This window comes from Lissotriton vulgaris, chromosome 2_1 (genome assembly GCF_964263255.1).
Source record: "Lissotriton vulgaris chromosome 2_1, aLisVul1.2, whole genome shotgun sequence".
NCBI lineage: Eukaryota > Metazoa > Chordata > Amphibia > Caudata > Salamandridae > Lissotriton > Lissotriton vulgaris.
Window position 1 is genome coordinate 852,464,972 of NC_141687.1, and position 20,244 is coordinate 852,485,215.

The 20,244-nt window shown below is 49.6% G+C and overlaps 1 protein-coding gene across 1 annotated transcript in view; it reads right to left on the reverse strand.

Moving 5' to 3' along the window:
- Window positions 1-741: 741 nt before the first annotated feature.
- Window positions 742-20,244, reverse strand: part of RAB17 (RAB17, member RAS oncogene family) — a 118,934-nt gene continuing 99,431 nt past the window's right edge. The window contains exon 6 of the mRNA XM_086956305.1: window positions 742-2,970. Within this exon, the coding sequence (XP_086812431.1) occupies window positions 2,855-2,970 (116 nt within the window). The 3' untranslated portion in view covers window positions 742-2,854. The remainder of the gene's footprint in view (window positions 2,971-20,244) is intronic.

Consider the following 20,244-nt stretch of genomic DNA (forward strand, 5'->3'; position numbering starts at 1 on the left):
TATGAGTATATTGCCTTATGATTTGGATTTTTTTTTTTTTTTTATTCCATTTAACATGTTTTCTTGCTCCTATGATCCTTTTGTAATACTATTTTGTTATGTACCTGTTTGGATTGAGTTCAATAAAAAAATAAAAAAAAAAAAAAAAGAAAACTTCAAAGGGCAGAAAGTCTGAGAAGCACATTTCAAATGTCTTAAAAGGATAAGTTTATTCGAGAGACATGTCTTAAGAATTGTCAACCACCACCATGTCAGGTGTGGAAGAGGGGGGAGGCTTGGCTTGGTCTATAGCCTATGGACAGCTATCCCTCAGCATGGTTGTCTACTTTCCTGATCCTTCACTTGATCCTTCACTTGACTGAGAGTCCCTAGATCCTACTGCCAACCTGCGAAACCACATAAGCAGGGACTGAGACAACTCCACTCTGAATTGAAGTACCTGATTCCACAACAAAATGCAGTTTATACCTCAAACAGATAAACATTACTAAAATGCTGACCACTGGGGGCAAAGCAGTGTGAAACACTTTGCAAACGTTGACTGTTGATTTTTCACACAAGGATTGCTGTACTCAGGCATTAAAGAGGTGAGAATCATATGCGGCGGATTTAAATACCCCTTCCACTCCCTGTTGACGGACTCGGGTAAGGGATTCTGCGTGCACCAGAAAAGAAAAGGCTGTGTTTTCTAAAGTAAATTAAATGAGATACAAGGAATGACTCAATCATGAAAATGCTCGCTTCACTATTCAAGCAAATTTATGATCCCATAAGTTATTTCAAGAAGACAATCGCAATTCAGAAGAAACTGAAACATTTTGCTTCCCTTTTAAAGTCTGGAACCTTCAAGTAACTGCTATTAATTTAGTTTCTATGACACATATACAAGGTTGAATATTGGTCTTTAAGGCTATTGCATGTTAGAAAGGAGATCTTTCTACACATTTTATAGTGTGAACAGAGATTCAACCTAAACCTAAAGACAAGTTTGAAAAAATGACTGGGACGCGTAGGGTTAGAGTCACCTTTAACTAAAAATATTGTGTAATATATACTTGTTTCCAGCTGACTACAATGTTGTATGTTTTACAAAATTAGTTTTATTCTGGGTGTAGAAAGGAAGTGTTAATATAATGGCGTTCCATGCAAGGCAAACTCATTAATTGTTTGTGAATATCATTTGAAAAAGGATCTGGTAAATATGTACAAATTTCTTTCTTAATACACTTTTACATCTTGTAGAGCTATGGGATACCTTAGGTGTTCAAAATGTCGAAATAGTCAGCTAATAATGGTACATACTGCGCCTTTCATAAAATATTATGCAGCATAATGTTCCTTTCCTTACTGCATAATTTGCGTTTTCATGGCACATTATTTAGTCAATCCTACCACATAATTTGGACCTATTATAAAAACAACCTTTAGAGATGCAGAAACCTTTTTTGCAACAACTTCCTCCGACAGGTGATTTAAAATCTAACTTAGGTAGGGTGCTGAAGGCAGTGATACCCCCTACACACCAAGCCCTTTCTGTAGACTAAACGCACACCAGTTACTCATCTGGCACAATTCAGGTAGTTCACAGCCATCTGGACAAACGTCAGCAGCTTTTAAAGGCTCAACCTCTCCATGGTGTTCTTCTGTGTATTTTCCAGTTGCAGGATCTGTCCTTGTAATTTTCTTTTCCATCACTGGAATTTATCAATAGGGAAAAAATATAGAGGCACACTCCTCACAAAATGAAAGACCTAAATGGGGCATGGACGAGAGACAAAATGATGTGCTACCTGTTGCGATGAGGGACTGGGACAGAAAATAGGCCTGGCCACCAAAATAAAGGTAGCCCCCATTAATGAATTAGATAGCTAAACAAAGTGGCCTATGTGTGCAAATTGGGGTAGTTTTGAACTTGTAAAGGCAAGCTGTATAAATGTTTTGCAAGGTATAGAAGACTACATGTATTTTAGCTTGTTGCAGGCAACGTGTGTGGTAATATCTGGGAAATCAACAGGAAAAACATGTGCACCAGACCAGAAATCAGTCCCACAAATAGCCTAAAAGTGGCCAGCCCATCGGGCACTGCCTACTGCCCTATAAGCCAGTCCAACCGGAGGTGGGGGACCTAGAAATCAGGAGAAGGCAGGGCGCAAGGTTGGCAGAGGAGCGGTAAGGACATTTAAGAAATTATAATGTATAGACTGCTAATTTAGGGGCTCGCCGGAAGGCATTGCCCACTACACAGTCATAGGCTGTGAGTAAAGCACTTGCTATGGTGAGCCTGCTATCTGTGTGTGTAAAAAGAGCAGTCTAAAAAAACGTTTATTGATTCATCTGAAATGGGGAGGGGTGGGGAAGGGGAGAGAGGGTAGGCAAATAGGGCAAACTGAGATTTAACTCGCCAATTCATCTCTGCCCCATAGTCCCACCCTCAATATTCAGGAGGAACTAATGGGAGATAAAACACACGATCATGTGCAAGGGTATGTAAGGGATCTGTGGAGATGAGCTCAGTATTTCCCTGAAAAAAACAAGAACAATTTATAAAGGACCTGGAACCGACGCAGGGCAGAAAACATTCTTCAACCAAAAAAGATCAGAGTGTACCGCCTCGCCTCCTGCGTCTGTCTACCTTGCATCCTCTTTAGAGATGCTGAAAAGGCTGCAAGACTTCTCATACAGTCTTGTGTACCCCAACCCTTTCAAGCCCCCGCCTGGCAGCCGCCCATGAATGACAGCCTTATATATGGAGCTCCGAGAGCCATACATTTTATCTCCTTCCAAATGCGCTTCTGCTACCGCCACGTCCCAAATGAGAGGAAGGCGCTGTGCAGCAGGGGCATGGCACCCTCTCCTAGCTGTGGCAGCATGCTTTGTGCCCTTCTGCCAGGCTGGCCTCTTCAGGGTCTGTACAGGAGCTCCACAGGCTGTGCAGCTTCTTCTGCTGCTCTTGTTTCAACAGCTCCTGAGCTGTGGAGGAAGGTAAGAGAGTGTCAATGAGAAAGGCTGCGTCTCAGAGGAGCACTTCACCAGAGCAAGTTGATACATAAGTAATTCGATAAAGGGATACTATGATGCATCAATGCATGCAGTAAATACATCGTTACATAGATATATGCATACTCGGATAGACACAGACATCAACATGTATTACATACAAATAGTGAAACATAGGGGGCGTGGCTTAGCAGGCCACGATGGCGGCTGTGTCCTGCTGAGGCTCCGCGATCGGGCTAGCATCCAGCCCAGTTCCCGAGATCGCCGGGAGCCTCAGCCCACCGGGAAAGCACCTGGGACTCCCCCTGAGCATTGGGGTGCCGCTCCAACGTCCTCCGACAGCGGCGGACAGGTAACACAGGCTGAGTCTCCAAAATCGGAGCGCCTCAACTCAAGATGGCGGGCGCGGCTCCGTCCGGCGGGTGCATGCGCCGCCAGGAGCCGACCCAGTGATTGAGGACCCCGGGAGGCGGAACCGGCGACCACCTGCGAGGGATCCCGGGGCTACGGCGAAACCGACCCCCCCCGGAGTACACACCAGACGACACCTTCTCCTGATCCACCACCCCCGGCGCGCAAGATGGCGGCCGCCGCACCGGGGCTCCACCGCACTGACGCTGCGACCTCACCGGGAGCCTGAACATTTTACAATATCACCCGCTCCGCCGCCGCGGGGCGTGGAGGACCGGCGGACGAGCTACCGACGTGGTGGTGGGCCATTCCAGGGCCGGCAAACGTACCAGAACAGCGGCGGTGAGTGACCGCCTCTCTCCCCCCCCCTTTTCCCCGAGACACTTGAAGCCTGTGGCCCCCCCTGCGACCTCGGGGGCTCAGCAAGTCGACTCACACCGCTGGCTAACTCGGGGACCCAGGGTGCCCTCGCGGCCCCGCAACGACTATCGGACCCAAGCGCCTGACCCTAAGATGGCGCCCACAGAGGCCTGAACACCGCAAAACGGCGCGAGCCTCACCACTGGGACCCCCTCGAATTCCCACCATCTGCCCTCTGGCCCTCCCGGCCGATACTGACGCTGTGCCACACGCCGAGGGAGACCCGCATGCCTTTTGACACCGGGACTGTCAGCTCCGACCGCCTCTGCCGCCCTGATCTAGTGCTTGTCCCCTGAGACGAGAGGAGGCCGCCCCAGACCCTGAGGGTACAGGAAAGACCGGCAGACGTTCGACTGCCCCCTGACCCGGCCACGTTGACCTGCTGTACCCGGAGCACACGACCTCACCCCACGGAGCAGAGAGGATCCTCACGCGGTGGGAGCAGCCGGCCCCCGGCAACCGCAAACCTCCCCTGACGCCCCTGGTGGGGGCTCCCCGAGGCGGGACAGACCTCGCCTTGGGCCGGGAAAGGACCTAGGGAACTGACCAGCACCCGGCTGCCGCCCACCCGGTAACACTGCGTGGCGACGACCTATCTTCCTCGGGACACGCAACGACCAGAGGGGAACCCCCCCTCCCCCTCCTAGCAGCACCCATGGGGAAACCGAGAGCCACACAGACGGCAGCGGTCCCGGAAACGGCCGTCGAGAAGATGCCACAGACGAGAGCATGGACGCAAACCAATACGTCGCAAGCCGACCCTACCCTATCAGCGAAGCTGGACCAGGTGTTGGCGGCAATAGAAATGTCTCGCCTCTCAATGGAGGAAAGATTGGGCACCCTGACGACAGACATTAGCCTAATTCGGGATGAACACCGTAAACTGGCAGACAGGGTGAAAGAGGGTGAGCGGATTGTGACTGAACTACAACCAGCGGTGAAATCGCAGGAGGCAGACATGCAGGAGATCCTACGCCGCGTGACGACCCTGTAGGAACGCACGGTGGATTTAGAGGGGCGCTCGAGACGCTGTAACATTCGCGTCCTGGGCCTGCCGGAGGGGATCGAAAATTCGGACCCCCTGACATACATGGAATCCTGGACTAAATCGTTCACCCCAGACTGCGACCGATCGCCGTTCTTCTCCATCGAAAGGGCCCACAGGGTCCCAGCCCGGGCGCCCAAACCTGGTCTTCCCCCACGACCCATGCTGGCCAAGTTCCTACACTTCCGAGACCGGGATGCAGTGCTCCGCGCGGCCCGGACGGCGGGCCCCCTGCGGGTGGAAGACCAGCACGTCATGGTGTTCCCGGACTATGCCCGAGAGGTCCAACAGCGACGATCCACGTTTATGGAAGTCAAAAGGCGCCTCCGCGCAAACGATCTTCAATATTCCCTGCTGTTCCCTGCCCGCCTCAAGGTAATCCACAAAGGGAAAGCCCTCTTCTTCGATACGGCGGCGGACGCGCAGGATTGGACCGAATTTCATTGCCCACTGATCCCTAAACCTGGACCCCAGAAGACACGCAACAATGACTCCAGACGATCCAGGAGACGGGGCGCGAGCCACGGGCGATCTGGACACCCCAGGAGCCAGGCGTCCTCCCAAGCTGGCTCACCCGACTTCGCACAAATCATACAGGAGCGACGAGACGCCTTACGGGCGGCGACCGGACTGCACTCGTCGCCCCCGGCTTCGGACCTGGAAGGACAACCGCACCTGTTCACCCCGGAGAAGGACCGGGACAGTGATGGAACTATGTCGGGATTTGGCCCAATCTCTTCCCCCCTCGTGGTGACACACACACTGGACGCTACCCTAGCCAGCCAGCCTACCACCTCTTCGTGAATACCTGAACTGTCGACTGACATATCCTTTTCATGATTGCCTGTTGTAATGCGCGATGTCTAGAAGCCTAGACTGCTCTACCAGATAAATGCGAGCTCCAGCGAGCGATACACACTTCTCCTGCTAGAGCCCGACCCGCGCACAGGCCCGGCAGCGACACATGCTGCCACCCCCGCGAATTTCTGTTGGTTTTCTCCCCTAGTGGGACACTAGTTTGGATATGCCACCCCCAGTGACGTATCCTCAGAATTGGGACTGTTGCCCATCCAAAGTTCTAGTTGTTGTTAACTCCCCCAGTCCCCCCCCTACGTGTAAGGAAGCTTGGCGCGCAGGAACATACACGACACGCACACATGGGCGGCACACGGGAACTGTAGAGGTGCCCCTTCCCCAACCACGTCACCCTAGAAATGGCTGTCCCCCACTCTGACGTTAGTATCCTTACACTAAATGTACGGGGCCTACACACGCCCAACAAGCGCTACTCTGTATACTCCTACATACGGCGCATGGCGGCCAACATTACGTTCTTACAAGAGACGCACATTAACGCTACAGAACTCATTCGCCTACAGGCCAAATGGCGAGGGACCATCTGCGCCACACAATATTCAGCGTTTGCACGCGGCGCATTAATCTGGGTGAGACCTGGTACTCCCTTCCGAGCGCTCCGGCGAGTAGTGGATAAAGAGGGCAGATACGCGCTACTGGAGGGAATTCTTGATGGGCAAGGGGTACTTCTTGGCAGCATATACGCCCCTAATACGGATCAGGGCCGGTTTTGGGATCACCTTACGGGCGTCCTGGCCCAGTTCACCACGGTCCCATGGGTGCTGGGAGGCGACTTTAACTGCACACTGGACCCCTCGCTGGACCGCTCACATCCCCCCCCCACGCACTCCCCGGCCCCCCGGCAGGCGGCCCTCTTCAGGGCATGGACCACGCATTGGGCGCTCACTGATGCATGGCGACACCTACACCCACTGGCTCGCATTTACTCCTTCCACTCGATTCCACACAACCTTCGGGTCCGCCTAGACCGTTTCCTCTGCTCTGCTCCGATCCTCCCTAAGGTTACATCTACAGACTACCTGGGACGGATCCTTTCAGATCATGATGCCCACATTATACGGCTTACCTGGCGCCCCCCGCATCCACCGGTCCCCACCTGGCGCCTCCCCAGAGACTGCCTAGCGGACCCGGTCTTCCAGGACGCGCACAAAACCAGCATACGCGACTACTTTACGCACAACGAGAACACAGCGTCATCGGTACTAGTGGAGTGGGACGCGTATAAAGTAGTGGCGAGAGGAGAATGCATCAAACAGATAGTGGGGGTCCGCCGCACCTTAGAACGATCGCTCTTAACGACGGAACAGGCTCTAGCTGCTCTCACCAAACGGCCTGACGACTCGGAGGAACACGCCGTACTCACGGCGGAGGCCAAAACGGAATATCAAACTGCCTGCGCTGACCTCCGTAGGTATAATTTCAGGGCATACGCCTCTCGGGTGCACAAAGACAGAGACAAAACCGGGGCGCTTCTGGCCTGGATGGCGAAGCAGGACACCGAAATCAAGCCGATCACAGACATTCTCAACCCGGAGGGTGTACTGGTGCAATCACAAGATGAGATTCTCCTAGCATTCCAACGCCATTATGCACGAGTGTACGAAGCCCCGGCATGCTGCACCCTGTTTACCGCGGATCAGTTTTTAGACCCTCTGACGCTGCCCACGATATCGGAGTCCGACAAGCGCACACTAGACGCCAAGATAATTCCCTCTGACATCACCCAAGCGATACGAGCCATGTCCCGAAATAAAGCACCGGGACTGGACGGCTTCCCACTAGAATACTACGCAACATTCTCTCCCCTGGTGGTTCCCCGTCTGTCACGGATGTTCGGGGCGTCACTCCACCTGGGGAAACTACCCCAGTCGCTACGGGAATCCGTGATTGTCACCTTTCTTAAGCCCCACAGGGATCCGCTTCACATGGGGTCATACCGGCCTATCACCCTCCTGTCGGCTGATTGTAAGATACTGGGGAAGATCCTAGCTGATCGTTATGCGCAGATCATATGCCCGCTGGTCCACCCCGACCAATGCGGCTTCGTCCCCGGGAGGAACACCTCCCAGAACCTCCGCCGAGTCTTCCATATCCAAGATCAGGTACGCGACAGATTTCCCCGCGCTGCCTGCCTCATTATGGACCTAGAGAAGGCGTTTGACACCCTCACCTGGCCCTACCTGTTTTCGGTCCTGCGTCGCCTTAATCTCGGCCCGACGCTAATGGCATATACCCGCCTCCTATACACCGACCTCACTACTCGAGTTCGTATCGGGAAACGTATCTCACCGGCATTTGCAGTCCGACGAGGCACAAGACAAGGGTGCCCCTTGTCGCCCCTCTTGTTCGCGCTGGCGGTCGAGCCGCTGGCGGTTCGACTGCGACGGGAAGGTGTGAACTGGGGAGTACCGCTTGCAGACGGGACCCATTGTGTGTCCATGTACGCGGATGATCTCCTCATATATGTCCGAGACATTGAAATGGACCTAACCCCCATAGGGGCCACATTGGCGGACTTTGCAACTGCCTCGGGTCTACAAGTCAACTGGGACAAGTCCGTGGTTTACCCCCTTCACCCGGACCTACCCCCCCGAGACATCGACCTCGGACCACATAGTCTTTCATGGTCCACGGAAGCTCCCCGATACCTTGGCGTCCGCTTATACCATTCTCCGACGGACATCCTTGAAGGCAATCACCGCGCGGTACTCGAGAGTCTGCGCCCGACGGTCGCCTTTTGGAATAAATTGCCACTGGCCCCGATTGGACGGATAGCCCTTGCCAAAATGGTGATGCTCCCCCGGCTCCTCTACCATTTCACAAACCTGCCGGTGATACCACCCAGGTCCTTCTTTCGCGACGTTGATTCCCTCTTGGGAACTCTCATCTGGGGAGCAGGCCGCCACAGAGTCGCCCTGAAAACTCTTCAACTCCCCACAACACAGGGGGGACTCGGGGCTCCATCCTTCGAGGCATATTTCCTCGCAGCACAGCTCCAGTGGCTGTCCTACTGGACAGCGGACCGTTACCCTCAGGAAACGGTTACTCCTACTGGTAGAATCACGACCCCGGAACTCACCCGTCTGCTCCTCCCGGGCACCAAGCCACGGCGCACGTATCCCCTGCAGGTGACGATAGCGCGCCGATGTATGCTGCGGATACACCGGCTGTCCCCCGCTAGGCCCCCATACTCCCCGCTGCTGCCGCTAATAGGCGGCCCCAAGCAGGATTCCTACTTGGCGGCCCCACTACTCGCCGACTGGTCCCGCTGTGGTATCGCAGATCTAGAATCACTCTTCGAGGAGGGTCAACTGAAACCGCTGGACCGCCTGATCGCAGAATACAGGCTCTCCCCAGGCCAATTCCTCAGGTATAGGCAACTACTCGACGGATACCGACCCCATTTCAATCTCCAAAATGGCGAGCCAGACACGCATCCAGTAATACATACTATTCTACATATGGGGGTGGGTCGCCACCTGGTCACATGGCTATACAAATCCATCCGGGAACTTTCACACACCCCCCTGGCGACCCTACGAGCCACTTGGGAAGAGGACATAGGCCGTGTTCTGCATGACTCGGAGTGGACTAAAGCTCTCGAGGCCCCTAAACGCGTCTCTAGGAACGCCCGCTTCAAAAATATTCAATATTATATATTACACAGGGCATATCTTACCCCAGCGCGATTACAGACGTTCTACCCCTCCACGCCATTCCTGTGCCCCAGATGCTGTTTCCCGGCTGCGAACTTCCGTCACATGTTCTGGGACTGTCCCAATCTTCAACCTTTCTGGCAGGGGGTACACAACACACTACGGGAACTCACGGGTCTCACTACACTAGCCACCTGGGAGTCCAGTGCATTAGGCATCCTCCACATCTCTAAGCGTGAACCGGTGCATAGGCGCTTCGTGTCCTTAGCGCTCCTACTAGCCAATAGATGTATAACCATGCGCTGGCGATCCCCAGAGGGTCCCCCCATAGCACAATGGAAGGGGGCGTTTAGCAAATGGGCGGCAGCGGAGGAAGACGCTTTAAGGGAAGAAGAAGCCAAGGGCGCGCGCAAACTTCCCATCTCCATGGAATGGGCCATGCTCCTTCACAGCTTCCGCCAGTCCACGCAGGCTGGTGACCCACCTGACCCTTCCCCTCCCCCCACCCAAGAAGACCGGTAGCCTTCACCTGAAGTGAGTCACCCCAGAGTCGGGCCCCGATAACCCCCTACGTCCTAGGCGACCTCTCGCATGTCCGGCCACCCGTGGGCTTCTTTCCCCCCCCCCCCCCCTCGACACCCGCCGCCATCATCCCCCTACTTAGACCCTGCTAGCGCCTACATGCTTCCCTCCCACAGTTCTGTTACCCCCCTGTTCACTGGTACCACTGTTATGTGCACAGTACAGATCCAGAACCGGCGCTGTTGCGGCATGAGAGTGCCCATCTGATCTTATTTATCGCCCCTATGGCGATACCGTCCCATCACCGCTCAGCCTGCAGGAGCCTGTACATGATTATAATGCACTGATTCACCGAGGTCATGTTGATGTGTACCAGTTTCATATAGCAAGAAAAAGTTGCACACATAGCTGTTCGTGGCTGAATGTTGAGGCCACGTCGGCGGACTGTTTATGCTGTACTGAGATACTTTACTGCAACAATAAAAACAAATTTAAATAAACAAATAGTGAAACATAGATGCACTGACCCGTCTTTTCTCAACACCCTGTGCGTCATCTTGACTCAGATAAATCAATGGGCTGATACGAAGATACAACACTGATACACAGGTACAGCTCCATGCAGATTAAATGATTCACTTGTACATAGATAAACTGATATGCACATATAAAAATGCATCAATACATAAATTACACAGATTATATAAAAGTATGGACACTAGAATGTTAGATGCATGAATCAATAGTTACACATACACAATAAAACCATAGTAATACCTATTCACATACATGGAAAATATTTCAAACAGAGTGAAAGACAGATGCATGAATTGTAAGATACCTTCACTCACACATATAAATATATAGTTGCTACATAGAATTATCAGTAAGAAGAAACATTTATAAAATGATCAATGTTAACGAAATCCATTGATACACAAATGTATAGGTGAATACATTCATCAACGTGTCGACGGTTTAATTTAAATTGGCCAGTAGGGATAGTGTCAGAGGTGCATCTTTGCATAATGTTAAATGTAATGATTTGTCTCTCAGAACACTCCTCAGAAGCCTATGTATCTGTGTCTTCTTGTGTGCATCACTAAGTAAAGCGTTTCTGGTAGAAATAAAATAACTCAACTGATTTGATTTGATTAAGGATTTCTAGAGCGCGTAGCTATCCTCGGGCGTCCCAGCGCTAACGTAACAGCTTGACAGTACTCCTGGGGATGGATTATTGGGGGAAACAACCAGGTTTTCAGCAGTCTGCGAAATGAGAGTAGATTGTTTTCTTTGCGGATGTTGAGGGGGAGGCTGTTCCAGAGCTTGGGAGCGTTATTAGAAAAGCGGCGGCCGCCAGTGCGAGCTTTCCTTATTCTGGGGACGCTGCCAGAAACAGGGTGTCCGACCTGAGCTGTCGGGTTGCTTTGTGAGGCTTGATGAGAGGTCTCAGTATTGGTGGACCTTTGCCTTGTAAGATTTTATGGGAGATGCACAAGGCTTTGAAGGAGATTCGTTCTTGGATGGGAAGCCAGTGAAGCGCCTTAAGGGAGGGTTTGGCTGAGCATCTAGATTTCGTTCCCGTCAGTAGTCTTGCTGCAGCGTTCTGGGCGTGCTGAAGTTTTTTTATGACAGCTACAGATGCGCCTAGGTATAGGGCGTTTCCATAGTCTAATCTTGATAAGCGGAAGGATCTTGCGAGCTGCTCGGATGAGTCCAAAGCAGGTGCCGGCTGTCTTTCTTGCTTGGGCTCTGAAACTGAGGTCCTGGTCCAGCCAAAAGCCCAGGCTTTTGATTTCTTGTTTTGGTATGGGGGGGGGTGCCCATGCTAGCTGGCCAGGCAAGGGTTTTGGAGAGTTTGTTTGGGTCGCCTAGAAGCATGATTTCGGATTTCTCTCCGTTAAGTTTGAGCCTGGAGTCGCCCATCCATATAGATATATTGTGCAGGCAGGAGACTAAGTTCTCCATTGATTGATTGGCCTGGTTGATGGAGACGACTAGTTGTGTGTCGTCGGCGTACATGACCACCTTTATGCCGAATGGAGAGGCAATGTCGTCCAAAGGGGCCATGTAAACATTAAAAAGTGTGGGGCTCAGGGAGGAGCCCTGAGGGACTCCACAGTTCAGGGGGAGATATTTAGAGTGACCGTGGCTTTCGACCACTTGGAAGGTCCTGTGTTCCAAGAATGATTTTAGCCATGCCAGGGCGGTCACCGAGATGCCCGTTTTTCGGAGGCGGTGGAGAAGGATGGTGTGGTCCACCGTATCGAAGGCGGCACTCAGGTCAACTAAGAGATGATACAATATTACTCAGTTGTTTCAGTAAATAAGCCTGAGTTGTTACTCAGGTAAAGTAACAACTTCAATATCAATATATATATATATATATATATATATAAATATATATATATATATATATATATATATATATATATATATATATATATATATATATATATATATACATATATATACATCTATACTACTATTATAAAGCAAGAACTTAGAACCTTTGAGGCGGGTAAACTCGTGAACCACAGCGCCAATCCACACACCGATACATCATTGTAATCGTCAGGGTGTGCAGATGGACATAGGCTATATAAACTATAAAAATATGCGTTATTTAAAAAATGTACCTTAAAAAAAAAGTAGTCCCTCCTATGGACTCTGTATTGGGGCTGTCAGCGTTGGAGTCGCTCCTGCTGTGACAGACTACCTTCTGTAGGAAGAGAGGGCAGAGGAGTGGGCACTTTAAAAGGAAGCAGACCCCCTAACATCAACTTCAAAGACTCAGACCCTAAATCACAGTTGCTGTCTGGAAATGGACTGTAAGAAGGGGAGCTGGAGACACCAAGAATTGTCAACTGTCGAGCAGCCAGTCAGGTGGTGCAAGGAGGATAAGCTCTGCAAGACTTTAGTCCATGAACAGGAGTGGGGGCCGAGGCCTGCTAGTCTCCCAGGTGAGTGAAGGGACATCACCCAGGGAATCCAAGACCACCTGCCCTTGAGCTTGGAGTACCAGCTCTTCTTTGCTTGCCAAGGCCCGTGTGCATTGTGAGGAAGAGATTTCTGTGCTGAGATGGCCTTGTCCCTTGTGAGGTGGTGAGCCGGCGACCCCGTATTCCACAAGGGGAAACCATGAGGAAATCTCCAGTGCCAATCGGGTCAAAGTCTGTGTGCGCAGTGGAGAGACATTAACCCCATATGCCAGAAGAGACTACCGTGACCAAGCAGGAAGTGTGACCTCGTCAAGATCCTCACACGAGGAGTGAGGCTGCTGTGGAGACTCCTACATACCTATGCCGTGACTGGGGACCAGGTTGAGGGTCTTCACACTACTCCCCCTCCCAATCAGATAGAGAAGAACCAAAGATCGCAATCAGCCTGGAGAAGCCATGAAGAACCTTCTGTCACTGCAACTGTGTGTGAGAAACTTGAGAACTACCGAGCGCAGCCTGCCTGGCCTACATGCAAAGAACTTACCGGAGACAGCCACTGCTACTCCTGCTCCGTGAAGGGGGCACGCTCGGAGACTCCAGTCCTGCAAGTGTGGCTTAGACGTATTTCGGGGCATGGGGCCCCCTGGGGAAACCACCTTGCAAGGTAGCTCTTCAGGGCTGGAACACTTTTGACTTTAAATACAGAGTGGGACTCCTGAGGCTCAGACTACTAGTGCGATTTCACCTGAATGTCGCCTAAAGTAAAGGGGGAATAACCGCAACGGCTAGAACAAGGAGGCGGTGGGACTCATGAAACCACCTGAAGAAACACTAGAGCCCTGACCCGAGGGGACTGTGGAAGTTGTTTGTGAATGCCGTATTTATCTTTGTGTTGATAGTGGTAAAATAAAATACTTTTTTCATAAAAGAAAGTATTTGGCTGGCCCATTATTTATTGCTGAACATCTTTTGAGTTGTGATCCTGTGTTCAATCCCCCTTTTCCTCATTTCCCTGAGAAGGCTTGGACTGCTCGACCCGCGTTACTACTGAAAGTCAAGTGCCGAAGGGATACTTGGCTCAGTTGCTCAGGTCTTATAGAACCCGGGGTCCCAGGACATCAGTAGTAAAAGGTCTCAGCTCACATGGCTGTGTCTGGTAGCTCCTCCTTGCCCTGCGGCCCTCTAAGCAGGGTTCTGATGCAAGTGTTCGCAAATTAAAAGGATCACAATCCTTTCTCATGGAAAACAATGATCAACAATATCCTGTGGGAGAAGATAATATAACCAACCCCCCACCTACAATTACCTCAACTGTGCTATTTGTGTTTACCTCTGGGATTGCAAATAACTGTGCCACAGCACTGACTGTGATCCTCATTCTGGGAAAGCAAAGGACAAACACTAATACACAGAAGCGTATCTGCATACTTGTTCTGACCCTTACAATATAACGACAACTACTATTCTGTTCTCAATCAAAACTTGATCGCTATCAACTAGTAAAATGTGGAAAATGCCAAACATCACCTTAAAATCATGCTTCTAAGACTCTTTGTTTAACAAGTGTTGCCCATAAAACTTGCTTTGTCTCCAGATTTAGGAACATATTTTTCACTGTTTCTTCAAATATCTGGATATCTTGCGACAAAACAAAAAGGTTTTCACAACACTATTCAATGGCTGTATTTCCATGGTGGATCGATCTTGACAATGATAGGGGTTGTAAAGTGAGGTGTAACAAACAAAGGCCAAAGGAGGTACACATGAACTGCTAAGGACAAGATTTGAGCTTTGGGTCTGACTAGGAACCAAGTAATTAGCAAATCACAAGTACTGCTCTTGTTGGAGAATCAAACAATCAATCAATCAGGTATCCCGTCAATACACGTACACTGTTTGCAAAAAGGAAGCAAACTCATACAGAACAAATAGCCATGTTTTCAGAGGTCTTTTGAAAAGGCTTTTGATGCCAGTGAAAATTATATATATCCCCTCTAGAGTAGAACTGGGAAAGAGGAGGTGGGGTACAGGTTGTTCCTGTGGTTTCTGTGAGCAGCAACCATCTTCCACCTTGTACTTATCATCTTTGTTTAAAAAGAAAAGACGTCAGGTACAGCTAAACCTACAGCTGGCCCTCTACGGAGATAGAAGGCAACAGAGTGCCTTTTAATGTGAGCAACCTCAAGGCACAGAATAAAAAGGTAAAGCCAGTGTTGGTATAGCTCGTTTTTAATTCCAAATAACGTGGCCTGAAACTTTAAGGTCCATCTTATTTTGGGGTCAGTTCTTACATGCAGTAGAGAGACACATCCTAGTGCTCACAGCACCATTTCTTTTACTACACTTACACATTAATTATTTTTTGTTTTAGATATGGTAGTGCTAATGACGAGAACCTGAACCCATTGGTGAGAACCTACCAGTGGACTCCCATGGGGTTACTTCCGTGAGGCACTCCATATCTTTACACACATTTTTCTGGTGTTCTTTTCTATGGCGTTCTTTTCATGCATTGTCCTACACAGTAGGGTGTACAAGCAGGGAACAGATGATTTTACTGAACAGGGATTCAAGTGGGGGACAGTAGATGTATACACTGCCCGCATAGCACACAAAATTGTGGAAGCTGGTAGATATATTGAAATCCAAGGGAGTCTGTTCACAAAATTGGACCAGGTCATATAGTGTTTTGAATTATTGAGTGGGGGCTGACCTGGCTCTTAGAGAACCCCTTAGCTCCTTATTGAAGATAATACAGCTAAACGTACCAACAGGATTTTAGGCAATAGCAATAATTACTTCACCATAGATGCACACTGCAATTGTTCATGATTGCTAATGTTAAAACAATTCATGTGATTATTGTAAACATTAACTCTCATTAAAAAGGGTTCCCTGGTGCCAGATGTCACAGAACATAATTTACCTGCAGCCAAGTAGACATCACACCTGGCTTCAGCTATGCACCCTGAAAAGTATTATTATGCTTTCATCCACCAGGAGGTTCTCTTCTTGATATATGGGTTGGAGATATCAGTTTAAATTATTCCTTTCTCCAGGGGCTACATTGATTTGCTGGTTGGGGGGAGTACAATTTAAGTCAAACTGACTCAAAATGTGAAAATTACAGGAAACCTACTGGAGACAAAGGAGAAACGATAGGATGATGCAGATGGTACATTTAGCTATAACTTTCATCTTCACAATGTGTTAGTCTTCAAGGCTCTCACTTTGGCCCATAAGGCTCTGCATGCTACCGGGGCCAAATACATTAAAAAGCGGTTGGCTTTCTATCAGCCTGCCAGATCACTGAGGTCACAGTTGCTGGCTCTTGCCTCGGTCCCAGTCATAAGAAGAGCTCGGATTGGTAGCAGGTCTTTTCAGCGTCTTGCACCTCAGCTGTGGATCACCCTGCCGGTCACCCTTCGCAGGAATACCAACTTGCTGGCTTTCAGGAAAGATCTGAAATCCTGGCTGTTTGTTCAGAAGGCCCGCCCATGCACAGTCTTGCCCTCTGTCCGCTGTAGGTTAAAATAAGCGCCGGGACACTCCTCGGAGTAGCTGAGCGCTATACAAAACACCCCCTTAACATTAACATTAACATAAGTCTTCCAGCTAACTCTGATGCCAAAGGCCAGGTAGAGAATGAAGACTGCCACAGTTTCTCACAGCTTGTCATTAAACAAAGACACTACCATCTACATCTAAAACTCTGCAGATCTTAAACAGAGTGGACTCTTTTGTGAGTGCGGAAGTCACTGGGACTTGGTGAAGCTGAAGCAGTGGTTTGTTGTAGCACTCCTGTCTTGGCAGGTCATCAAAAAGGTGCTATAAGAGTGGTGGAGTCAGACCACTTCAGGGCTTTGAATCAGCTTCTAGAATAGGTTGCATTATCTTTTGGTTCGGTTTTCAGCATTAATCACACAGTTCCTGGCATAGGCTTGCACAGCCTAGAACACATCTATATGCATAAGCCGCAGGCAGTAGGGCTAAATAAAGTTTTTGGAAAGTCTCCAAAGTCTTTGCATCACTCTTTTATTGGGTGTCATTTTCAGAAGTTCTTCAGGAAGCTATTTATCAGACTATACTTTGTTCCCTTTGGTCTTGTGATGCTTTAGCCACAAATCAAAGGTTCAAGACATATCTTGTTTTGTTCAGCACAGAAGAAAAGATGATGAACCAACAAGGAATGGCAACAATGAGGAAAGCCCAGGTAAAAACGTATAGATGGATCAGGGAGGAGTGTAATTGTCTCAATGGGTTTGGGCAATGTGTGGAGTTCATTTTGTGTGGAAGAGGAATATTCTGAGATAATGAAGTGCAAATGAAGTATCGTTGCTTAAGTATGTGGTTCCGATCTGCCCAACATCCTAGATCTGTGGATTTTGTATGGTGGAGTACTTTATACCCACTTCCAAGAGCCCAGGACTGGGTTGGCACCACTTTGCCAGGCAATGCTCTCAGATGACAGGTGCTCTTTGTGGAGTAGCTGGAAGTCTTTTGTGTCCCTGAGATTTCAAACAGGAGACAAGCATACAAGCCCTCTGAGTCACTCTGGGTTCAAGTGGTGCAGGTCCAGTCCTTCAAACCAGGTAGAAGGCAGCGCAGCATGGCAGAAAAACAATTCATCCAGAGCAGCAGTCCAGCAGAGTGGCAGTCCTTCAGGAGCACAGCAGTCCTTCTTCCTGGCAAAGTTTCCACAGGAACAGAACTGTACTGAGTTGGTATGGTCAGAAGTCCAGTTTTGATCCCTAGTGGTGCCTTTGAAGTGAGGGAGACTTCAAAGAGGGGATTTGAAGTGCACAGAGATCCTCCCTTCCTGCCCTGGTTCCAGACTCACTACAGTGGATTACGCAGTCCGTTTGTGGGAGGCAGTACACGGCCTATTCAGGAGCAAGTGCAAGGCTGTGCCCAGCTCCTCCCTCCCAACCTGCCCAGGATGGCCCATTAGGATGTGGTAGGCCCATCAGTGACATATAAGCTCCCTTTGTGTGTGGCAGTCTAGAGGAAATGCACAAGGCCGAGCTGTCACCCACCCCAGACATGTACTGGAGAATCAGGCATACAGGGCTAAGAGTGGAAAAATATCTTTCTAAAAGAGGCATTTTAAAAATGTTAATGATAAATTGACCATTACTATTCAAGAGGGTTTATCATTACAATTTCATAGGTAGGAGAGGCAGGCCTCATAATAGTGAAAAACGAATGTGGTAATTTTTTTCTACCAGGACATGTAAAACTTCAAAGTATATATATATATTTGGGGGGGAGTTTTATATAGCGTGAACTCGACTTGAAAGTATCAGAGCGCTTTACATGAGCACCAGTTGCATTACAGACAGACACATTCATTTTTGTAAGGCAGAGAAAGATTACGTTATTTGCCCAGAATCACAGGATGTTGAGCACCCCTGCTGAGACTAAAACCTGGTTCACTCTAGCCGTTAGGCTATATCCTGCCTTTTACTTACACAGCTCCCTGCCCTAAGGGCTTCCTAGGGTCTACCTTAGGGTAGACTTGAATGTAATACAGGGGAATTTAAGGCTTGGCAAGGGGTTTTAAATGCCACGTTGACATGGCAGTATAACCTGCACACACAGGCTCTGCAGTGGCAGGACTTAGGCATATTTTAAAGGGCTACTCAAGTGGGTGGCACAATCAGTGCCCACATGTAGCATTTAATTTATAGGCCCTGGCCACATGTAGTACACTTTACTAGGGACTTATAAGTAACTTAATATGCCAATTGTGGATAAGTCAATCAAATCATGTTTATGGGGAGAGCACATGTATTTTAGCACTTGTTAGCAGTGGTAAAGTGCCCAGAGACCTAAAACCAGCAAAAACAGATCAGAAAAATCAGAGGCAAAGAGGCAAAAAGATTGAGGGAAGACCACCCTACAGCTGACAGGTCCAACACACATGCTCAATCTCAATATATAACAGACGATCTTCAGTGGAGAGGAGTTGGCCTAACGGCTAGAACGGTCGACCTCAAATCTGGGGAACTGAGTTCGAGTCTCGGCAACGAAGCTGAACATCCTGTGATTCTGGGCAAATCACTTAATCTCCCTGTGCCTAACAAAAGAAAATAAACAAGCATTTACAATGCAACGTTCTCGCCTTTGCAAAAGTTAGAGCTATTGGCATTGTAAGTGACAACATTTTTATTTATGTGTTGGTTTTGAAAACAGATAAATAAATGGCATTGTCATTTACAATGCCAATAGCTTAATCTTTCGCAAATGCCACACACAAACACATAGCCCCACACACACACACACACACAGAGCCCCACACACACACACACACACAGAGCCCCCCCCACACACACAGCCCCCCACACACACATACAGCCCCCCCCACACACACACAGAGCCCCCCCCACACACAGCACCCCACACAGCATCCCCCACACACACAGAGCCCCACACATACACAGAGCCCTACACACACACACAGAGCCCCACACACACACAGAGCCCCCACACACAGAGCCCCAAACACACACAGAGCCCCACACACACACAGAGCCCCCCTCCACACACACACACTGAGCCACACACACACACACACACAGAGCCACACACACACACACACACACACAGAGGCACACACACACACAGAGCCACACACACACACACAGAGCCACACACACACACACAGAGCCACACACACACACAGAGCCACACACACACAGAGAGCCACACAGAACCACACATACACAGAGCCACACACACACAAACTCTGACACTCCAAGCCCACTCAAATAAGGAGCATTGACAATCACCTACAGTAACGGGCCTCTCCACACCACTAGCCTCCTCCTCACATATCCACTCCTGCACCCCCCCCCATTCTCCCCGCTTCCTAGGAGTAAGCTCTGAATGAGTGCGCCTGCACCCCCGATAATTGCACAAGCCAGCCACTAACTCACGGACCACACACACCCCCGCCTTGTGCTCGGCAGTGTGCGCATGTGTGTCTAGCTTTGCCCCTCCCCAGGCCAGAGAAAGGAATGTTGAGGGCTGCAGCCCTGAGATCTCATGCCAACATCATAGGTCTTCGCACGCAATGTAAACTGCCTTGGGTCACCAGGTGAGAATAAGCACTAACAAGCGAGGCCATCTATGTTATCTAACAGATAACTGTGCTACTCTGCCACTGTGGCTCAGTCCTCCTCGGGTAGAAGACAGACTGAAGCTCCCTGTTTGCGACACGTCTTACCTCAAGACAGCAGACACGTCAGTATGTATGTTCTGCGCACACTTGTACATTCAGAATAGAACACAAATCAAATACAGACCACGAAGTCTATATATTACAGTAGAAAACCCAAACTTAAATTCATAAAACTGCAAACAATGTTTGATT